At 36.8% G+C, this 9,829-nt stretch overlaps 2 protein-coding genes across 3 annotated transcripts; both read right to left on the reverse strand.

The window, feature by feature from the left end:
- Positions 1-2,503: 2,503 nt before the first annotated feature.
- On the reverse strand, positions 2,504-4,962 carry LOC107474694 (pentatricopeptide repeat-containing protein At1g11290, chloroplastic-like). 2 transcript variants are annotated; one of them, XM_052257022.1, is made up of 2 exons: positions 2,714-4,962; positions 2,504-2,619 (listed from the first exon to the last, which is right to left on the reverse strand). In XM_052257022.1, the coding sequence occupies exon 1, from the start codon at positions 4,742-4,744 to the stop codon at positions 2,813-2,815; it is 1,932 nt and encodes a 643-aa protein (XP_052112982.1). In that variant the 5' UTR covers positions 4,745-4,962; the 3' UTR covers positions 2,504-2,619; positions 2,714-2,812. The 2 variants fall into 2 exon arrangements, with proteins under 2 accessions (XP_052112982.1, XP_015949820.2); XM_016094334.2 differs by having other exon boundaries at positions 2,523-2,611.
- A 1,825-nt stretch (positions 4,963-6,787) lies between these two features.
- Positions 6,788-9,310, reverse strand: LOC107474693 (uncharacterized). Its single transcript, XM_016094333.1, has 5 exons — positions 8,615-9,310; positions 7,828-8,263; positions 7,672-7,764; positions 7,040-7,581; positions 6,788-6,946 (listed from the first exon to the last, which is right to left on the reverse strand). Exons 1-5 carry the CDS (start codon positions 9,308-9,310, stop codon positions 6,788-6,790), a joined length of 1,926 nt encoding a protein of 641 aa, XP_015949819.1.
- Positions 9,311-9,829: the final 519 nt, after the last annotated feature.

The raw sequence follows: 9,829 nt of genomic DNA on the forward strand, positions 1-9,829 counted from the left end.
CAATTTGCAATTCTGGTTTTATGCGGCCTTGCCATTACTGGGAATCGTAAAAGTTCCTGGATTTTATTTGTTGAAGATGATCCCAATTTATTTATGTTGTGACCAACTTCTTGTACTTTTGCATGTTTTTTTTTTCAAGGTGTAACAGCATCTATGTCTCATTCTGTAGTTAATATAATACCTTCTAAAATTTTTAATGGGTTGGATAGGGTAGATATAACTGTTCTAGGAGCTATGCCAATTATGGATAGGAAAACCTTAGAAAAGTTCTGACTTACTCACCATATTTGTCGGAATAGAAAAGACGAGGAAAGCTGTCTTAGTTACCTGGGATCTTGAAGAGACAATTTGTTATCCTTATCTTAATAAATTGGACTCATTTTATTTTTATGTACGAGTAAAGACTTGATGTAAAAAATTTTTTTATCAACTTTGAGCAAGATGTTCTATTAATTTATTGGGTTGTTCCTACTTAACTTTGCTCAAATTCTTAGAATTTTATGAAAATCTACGGGTTTGTTAGTGGTACACTTGATCTTCTTTTTTTTTAGGATTTTCTTATTTTTTTTTCAAGTTATAAAGTTTAAGCTCATTATAGCTCTAAACTGATAAGTAAGATTATCAAAATTTAGTTTAAAAATGTCACAATTCAAAATAATCTAGGAGTTAAATTTTTAGTCGTTCTCTTTTAGAATCACAATAGAGTGCTCAACCATCGGTTATGAAGAAATTAGGAGTTTGATCACAATTATTGAATTTAAATAGCAAGAAATTAAAGGAGCAAGCAATAACTAAATGTTAAAAGGAATTAAACTAGAAGCAATTAAGGTAATTAACTAGGAAAATAAAAACAAATTCAAGTTATAAAAGATCTTGGCAAGGGTTGAGGGTTAAAGAACAATATCCTTGTCACTAACCACAATACGATAATTATAAAGAGCAAATCCAATTCATCAACCACTACAAATTGAGAAAAGTTAACTTGGTTTAATTAACCCTAATCCACAAGTTCTAACCAAATTACTAATTGAATTTAGTAAAATATTAGCATAAATGAAAATAAGATTAATTAACTAGTTCACGTATTTTGTCAAGTTATCAAGCATCTAAAGTACATAAACATAAAACTTCAAAAATTATAAAAATTAGTATAATTTATAACTACATATAATTTAAGAAAGTAATAATAACATCTCCAACAAGCAATAATAAAACATAGAGTAATTCTCCAAATACAAGTGATTTTCTATACAAGTCATACAAGTCATTTATAAACACGCCGTTTTACGTTTTTTTTGGTACCTCTTTTTCTTCTTCTTCTTTCTCCGTGCTTCCTCTTCCTCTTCCTCTTCTTCTTCTTTCTCTGTGTCTCTTTTTCTTCTCTTCCTTCCTCTTTTTTTATTAAAATTTTTTCTCCTCTTTTCGTTTTCTCTTTCTCCTTCATTAAAATCACCAGAAAAAATGAAGAAACATTATTCAAGGTACGTTTCTTGCCTTCTCTTTCTCCTTCTTCTTCTTCTTCTTCTTCTTGCTACACGTTCTTCTTCCTCTTCCTGTTCTTCTTCTTCATTTATGTGCTTTTCTCTTTGTTTTCTTTCTTCGTTATTCTCGGTTTCCATTGTTTTTTGACATCAACCTCTGAAATCGTTTTTGAAGAAGAAGAAGCAGCAGCAGAAGATGAGGAGGAAAAAGAGAAAGAGTTCTGAATTATGCATAAGGTGTACTTCAACGAATTTTGGGTGTATTTCTTAAATTCTTTGGGTATATTTTTGTAATCCTTTGGGTGTATTTCTATAATTCTTTGGGTGTATTGATTTCAAGAAGAAATATACTGTCTCTCCCTATATTGGGTGTATTTCTTAAATTCTTTGGGTGTATTTCTATAATCCTTTGAATGTATTTCTGTAATTGTTTGGTTTATTTCTGTAGCTGTTTGGGTGTATTTCTGTAATCCTTTGGATGTATTTCTATAATCGTTTTGGTGTATTTTTGTAATCGTTCGGGTGTATTTCTGAAGTTCCATCATCTTCAAAACGATTTCAAAGCTTGATTTCAGAAACCATGAAAATCGAAAAAAACAGAAGGAGATCGAAGGCAAAGAGAGAACGCTTTTCCATACAAATCATACAAGTCATTTATATTCACGCTTCTTCTTCTTCTTCTGTAACGTACGTGTTAGGCCCAACTTCTTCTTCTGTAACGCGCGTATTAGGCCCAACTTGTAAGACTTGTAAACAAAAATGACTTGTATGTATAGCACTCCTCTAAAACATAAAACATCAAATTTATTAAAAAAAAAAGGAAAATTCAACAAAGGATCATGAAGTAAAACAGCCTAATAGAAAAAGTAACAAGAAATTCTAAAAAATTAAAGTAACAAAACAAAAAATTATAAACTAAAAACTACAATTAAACAAAACTAAAACCTAGAACTAAAAAAAAATTATAAAAAATCCTTAAATTCTGGAGCTTCTCCCTAGAAGGACTGAATTTAACCCAAAATAGATTCAAAATTGCGAGTCATGGACCTTTTTCAATGAGGCACGAGCTAAAATTTCTACTAATATTTGTCCTATCATGTGCCCTTCAAAATGAATTATTGTGGATGTCCCTGAAAGGCTGAAACACTTATTAAATGTGTGACTCTTACGTATAAAAATTTTTCAAACAGCAAAAAAAATAGTCGATTTTCTTAACTGGAAGTTGTACTTACCAAGTTACCAATGGGTTACATGAACTGGTTTGAATTTAGTTATAAGCCAAAAGGTATAGCTAAAAACCTAAATGCCTTCATAAACTGCTTAAAAACATCTCACCCAAACTCCTGAATAGCTCTACTTAATCTTCCCAGTGTCTCATAAACCTCTTCTGATTCAGTGTGTGATATATCACCAGAAACAAATCCTTGAATGACCCCATTGACCTCAATGCAGCTCCACCCGGGTTTCTTCTTTAGATCCTTTTCACTCATCATTCTCCTCATCTCTTCAACCTCATTCCAGCTTCCAACACTAGCTTTTATGTTACTCAACAGAGTATAATATCCAGCATTGTGAGGTTCTAGCTCCAAAAGCCTTTCTGCTGCATATTCTCCAAATCTTCTGTTTCCATAAACTCTTGAAGCAGATAGAAGTGCACCCCAAATTCTGCTATCAGGCAAAACTATCATCTTCAATATTATGGCTAAGGCTTCATTGAGCATTCCGTTTCGACCTAAAAGATCCACCATGCAAGTGTGGTGATCCAAATTGGGTTCAATGCCGAAACCCCATTTCATAGAATAATAAATATTGCAGCCCTCAGTAACCAGACCAGAGTGGCTGCAAGCAGAAAGTAAGCTCAAGAAGGTAACATGATTCGGCTGCACTCGTTCCTGCATCATTAAATTGAAATATGTTAATGCCTCAAGACCAAAACCATGAGAGCCAAGTCCTTCAATCATCGTTGTCCATGCTACGACATCTTTGATGGGCATCCTATCAAAACATGCTTTTGCCGAAGACATGTTGCCACCTCTCAAGTACATGTTTAAGATTGAGGTTTCAAGGTGAACATTACCTTTTACAGGTCCATTTAACAAGTCCTTTATGAGGTTGCCATGGACGACTTTACCCGATTTCAAAGCTCCCAGGTTTGCATATGCATCGATTAGGTTTCTCCATATTTCTGGGGCAATATCATGATCTTTGGCTTGCATTTGCTGGAATAAAGATATGGCGTCTACAAAAGAACCATTTTGAATGAAAGCTAACATCATAGCACCCCAAGTGATGTTACTTTTACAACGGATTTCTCTGAACAGCTGAACAGATGTTTCCAGTCTTCCACATTTTGCATAAAAATCTAGCAGAGAAGTGAGCAAAATATCATCATAAACCCCCGTTTTTATGATTAAGCAATGCATACCCTCACCCTTGGAAAGACATGCAGACTTTGCAAGTGCTGATATAACTATTGTTAAAGTCTCGATGTTCCATGGACGCACTTCTAAGCTGTGCATTTCATTGAACAAACGAAGCACTCTAGTCATGTCTCTTTGTGAGGTGAAAAATGAGATCAAGACATTCCAAGAAGCCACATCTGTTCTGTCTACTTCACTAAATAGAAGTTCTACTTCCTCCGTGCTGACTCTACTAGCATACATTCTCAAAACTAAGTTTTTCACTGACCAATCCATCAGCAATCCACTCTTGAATGCATACCCATGAATTTGAACTCCCTCGTTTAATATCTCCGAAGCACAACATGCTTGCATGATCACAACAAGCGTTACTGAATTCGGTTCCAATTCGATCCTCATCTTGTTGAACAAATCAAAGGCCACACTAAGTTGTCCCTCAGATATATACCCAGCAATCATTGATGTCCAAGAAACCACATCTCTCTGCAGCATTTCGTCGAACAAGTTGCAAGCATAACCGACACACTCGCATTTCACATACGCCTCAATCATGGTATTGCAGAAATATAAATCCACATCCAAACCCACTTGAATTGCTACACAATGGATCATTTTTCCAAGAGAAGCATCAATCCTCATCGAAGATAAGGCTCTGTTCACTATTGGAAGAGTGAAAGTGTCATGGGGGACGCCCAATTTTCTCATGTTTTTGTATAATAAAAAAGCTGAATAGAACAATTCCTCGTCAACATGGTACTTCATTGCCAAATTCCACGCCATTGTGTTGGGTCCCAGATGCTCCAAGGTTGTGTTGAACGCACCAGGGACACTGGTATGCAACATTGCACTGGGACGAGTAGGATATGCATGTGATTTTGTCCAAGTTGGAAGATCATGGCATGAACTGAAGGGAGCAAGGAGATGATGGTGGTATGGGAATTTCAAGTGACGGGAGTGAAGAAAGCAAAGAGGAAGAATATGAAGAAATTTAATGGCATTGCGATGATCGTGATGAAGAAAAGAGAGAATTTTGAAGGATAGTGAATAGAACAATTGATACTTGGTTATTGCTAAAACTTTAATTGTGAAGAGTTAATTGAGAATATAACCGATATTTGACATCTCTAAATGAAAATTTATTAATTTATTTCATTCAAATTACATTAATCATATATAAAATATAACCCTCTAATTAAATTAATAAATTTTTATAAATATATTTGATCAGTGTTTAATTGGACATATTATTGGACATATTATGTATTATGTGTATAATTAATTTTTACATTATTAATCATTGACAGAAATTGTAAATGGAATAACGAAAGATTATTTTTTTTATGAACGAATTTAAAGAGCGTCTCATCTTTTAGAAATTAATTTGACTATTAATTCATCATATATGAGTTAATAGAACAACGAGCTAAGCCTCAAAGTGGTCCCTGAAGTTACACTCGTGCTTCATTGTAGTCCCTAAAATTATTAATTACCCAAATTGATACATGAAATTAAACGCCAGGACTCAGTGTTGTCCTTCCGGCACATTTCCTCCAGGTGGCGTCATCGGAAAGCTGATGTGGCTAATTTGGAGACACGCGAGCAATTATAACGGCTAGTTGAGGTGGATGAACGAATTTTATTGACTCAATTTGGTCCCTAATTCCCAAATCTGAAGATCAACCTCCAGTGCCCTTCTCTTCTCTTCTGGTCTCTTCCATTGGTTTCTCTACAGCATCTTGATACCCAGACGACAATGGCTAGCGTGAGTAATGCTGCTGGAAGCTCGAACAACCCACGATCGTTTGGAAGCATCATGAGAAGAATGAACAGGAACAGGGATTCGCGTTTGCCAGAATGGTGCAAATGCGGTTTGAGACCAGTGCTGCGATGGTCAATGACGGATTCTAATCCAGGGAGACCCTTCGTTGGTTGCCCAAACTACAATGTAAGTGGTTGTTGTTGTTGTTGTTGTTTGCTGTAATTTTGGATATAAATTTAGTTGATTCTTTTACCTTGGTGCAAACTGTAGACAAGAAGTGGTGTGGTTTGTTTATGTGGATTGATAAAATTCTTGAAGAAGATATGATCACATGTGATGGTAGAGCAAGCCCTTCAATTGACAATGAAGAATGGAAGATGAAGTTTGCCTGAAAACTTGGAAGATTAGAGTCTGAAGTTAGGGTTCTAAAAGTGGGTGGAGTTTTGGTGTTTGTATTTATGCTGCTGGTTACAGTAGCTATTCTTGTCTTAAAGTTAGATAGGCAGTTTGGCCAATTGTATCTGGGAAGAAACAAATGAATTATGCATGTTGTTGCTGTAGTTGTACCTGTTAGTTTGTTTGAAAGAAATGAAATTTTAAGTGATTGAAACTAGTGTGCTTGCATATGTTGGTATTTGGAGAAACAAGAAGAACTACCAATTTATTCATCCAAAATATAACTGTTGTCAATAAAATAGGAGTTGATAGTGTTTGGAAAGCATGTTAATTGCATATGAGAGTGCAAAATAAAACCAAAAATCTGTCACAGATCTCTTCAAAAAGTCATAATTCATATTTCATATTGGAGTGATTACATCCAAAATAAGGCATTATAATGCTAGAACAATAGTCACCAAAATAAGGCATTATAAAGCCAGAACAATAGTCACCAACTATATCAGAGTTTTCAAAACATAAGTGTCATAAGTTTTCAATCTCCAACACTCGAATTGTAAGCAAGAAAGCATAATAGTACATTACTTCAGCAAAACAGACAACTAAAGACACCCTACTGTCCCCAAATATAAAAAACTAAGTCAGTAATTCTTGGTTCTGGGTGGCTTGAATCCTGGATTAGGCACAAATCGCATTGCTGGTAGATTCGTTGCTGTTTCAGTGCTTGCAGGCTAACTGCTTGTTGGGAGAGTGCTTGCAGATGGAGTACTTGCAGATGGAGGAGATGGAGTGCTTGCAGATGGGGTGCTGGTTGGTTGGGTGGTAGCAGTGGGTGTGGACAACTTTCTCTTAGGAGGCAGTTTGGATGGCCGAACAGGAGGTGGTTGCACCTATGTATAAAACACCAAAAATTTAATGTGACTAAAAAAAATTAATGTATGACCATAATACATGTATATATATGGGTAAATAATATTACCCACCTGTTGCGAGTCATCAGTTTCTGACATAATAGGCTGACTAAGATCAAGCTGAATCTCAACCTGATCCTGTGTCACAGCTGGGGCATCACCACCATTTACAACAGCAGTTGGAGCAGAATTATTGACCTCACCTCCATTAGCATCAGAATTAGCAGTAGCAGCCGCCGCCGCCACAGCAGCTGATTCTTCATCAACAACCCTCTTATGACAGTTCCTCTTTGTGTGACCAGATTCACCACAATAGCGACAATATCCTTTTTTATGAACTCTCTTCACTGAGGTCTTCTGCTTCTTGCCTTTACTTGGCTCCTCATCAGCATCCTTTCTTCTTTTCTTCTTGATTGGTTCTGGCTTCTTCTTCAACTTTGGTGCTTGAGGTCTATTATAAGGTGATTTCTCCCACAGTGCCTGGCTAGGAATTGGATTTATATGGAAGCCATAGGTGTTGTTGTATGCTTCCATGGTCAACCAACTATGACAGAATTCATCTGGCCTTCTACCAGCCCTGGCCAAAGCGGCACATGCATGCACACATGGAATCCCTAAATAGAACATCACAGCCATACATAAACAAAATTCGAACTGTAAATCGAAAATAAAAAAATTAAAAAATATGTATAAAAAAATCATACCACTTAGTTGCCAAAAATCACAGGTGCATGATCTCTTGCCTAAGTCCACAGCCATATTTGTAGGCCACCCATGAACTTCAAATATTTCGTAATCTGCATCACCAGACCACATGGGAACTCATTTTTTTTATTCCTTTCTTATCTTTTCCAACCTACTTCTCTGTATTGGAGGTAGAATTCCGTCATTGTTCCTCAACTTCACCTTGTTCCTGGCTATAGATCTCATGATGTACATCCTGACCTCCTCCAACAGTGTGATAATAGGCTTGGCTCTAGGGTCCTTGATCCGTGAGTTAAAAACCTCACATGCATTATTGCAGATATTGTCCATTTTTGGTGCAATGCTGAAGAATGCCCTGCTCCATGAATTCTTTGGCCATTTGCATAGATAAGTCCAAGCATCCTTATTTAGCTTTTCCAATTTTTTCATCCCTTCCACAAATCCCTCTTGAGTCGTAGACCTTGCACACTCCCAAAGCAAACCTCTAAGCTGATTATCCTTCCACTGTTTGTTGAAGTTCCTCCATAAATGCCATACACAGAATTTGTGATGGACATTTGGGAACACATCCTGAATTGCATGAATTAAACCCTGCAAATCCAACAAGCCAGTCACAAAGTTTCAAATCGAGCCTTAAAAAGGTCCCTAATGTTATTTTAATAAACTCATAGTGGTCCCTAAAGTTATGTAAGTGACATCAACTTGGTCCTTAATTTAGCTGAGTACACAGATACTACCCCCTATAATGAAACCATCAACTATGCAGCATACAACAATCACTCAATATGAGTAAACAGATTTGTGTTTATAAACCAGTAGATATTCAATTCAACAATTACACAACAATTATTCAATTTATACTACTATTATTCACTACTCAGCAGCAGATATATCTAAGAATCACTACTATTATTTAGGATAACTAGCAATAGATATGCATACCTTTTGCATTTCTGAAATAAAACACCAACCATGTTGCTTGTAGTCACCCAAGTCTTGGTGCAGCAATTCCAGAAACCATCGCCAATTCTCTGTGTTTTCGATGGACACTATTGCATAAGCAATCACATAAATGTGATTGTTTACGTCTTGACCAATTACAGAGAGGATTTGACCACCATGTTTTGTTTTTAGAAATGCTCCGTCCAACCCTATAAGTGGTCTACAACCAGCCTTGAACCCTCTTTTAAACCCATCAAGACAAATGTACATCCTATCAAAAGTTGGATCTTTATCAGGATTGGGATGAGGTGTAACACCAATACTAACAGTGGAGCCAGGATTAGTTTTCAGTAATGTCAACCCGTAATCCCTAACCATACCATACTGGGCAGCAGCATCTCCATAAACTATGGCCCTAGCATCCCCTAGAGCCCTTGTCAGTGAAGACTTGTTGAGGTCCAAGTCGCACTTGCTCTTAAAGTACTGGGCAGCTACACAATGTCTAAGGTTGGGATATTTTCTTAATTTTCTAACCAGTTTGCAACCCAGCCACTTCTTGTTAGCTAGCCTGTTCTTAGTCTCTCTAGGACAAGTGTGATCGTCCATAAATGTCTTGATCTGCCAGCAGTTACCCTCACTGTCCAAGGAAGCATATAGTACCCAGCCACACTCCTCTCCCTTACAAACAGTCCTCATCCTTAAATTGTCATTCTTCTTCCACCAGATCCGCCTTCCCTCCTAGATACAGTACTCACGAACAGCTTTTTTGAATTCCATCTTCGAATTAAATTTCATCCCAACCTTTAGTTTAAGCTCATCAAACCTTCCTCCTTCCCTAAATACCAGAAACACCTCATCTGACTCAACCTCATCTAACTCATCCTCAGAGTTCGGTGGAGTCTTCATTTCCTCAGAGTGCCAAGACTCTCCACCATCAGATTCATGATAAGCTCCATCTTGAGCATCATAATATGCTCCCGTTTCACTAACCTTAGGAATCGGGCCAAAGAAGAATTCATCATCTTCAGACCCTGACTCTGCACACACAATCCCATCATCCTCAAGCATAACTGAACTCTTTTCATTAACTTCTTCCTTATCTGTTGTAGTCCTCTTTTTAGCATCACTCTTCTTTCCAGTTGATCTCTTCCCAACCACTTCTTCTTCCTCACTAGAGACATCATCAGCAGCAGGCCTATACGGTTCGTCCTCTAC

The sequence above is a fragment of the Arachis duranensis genome, chromosome 2 (genome assembly GCF_000817695.3).
Source record: "Arachis duranensis cultivar V14167 chromosome 2, aradu.V14167.gnm2.J7QH, whole genome shotgun sequence".
In the NCBI taxonomy this organism is placed as follows: domain Eukaryota; kingdom Viridiplantae; phylum Streptophyta; class Magnoliopsida; order Fabales; family Fabaceae; genus Arachis; species Arachis duranensis.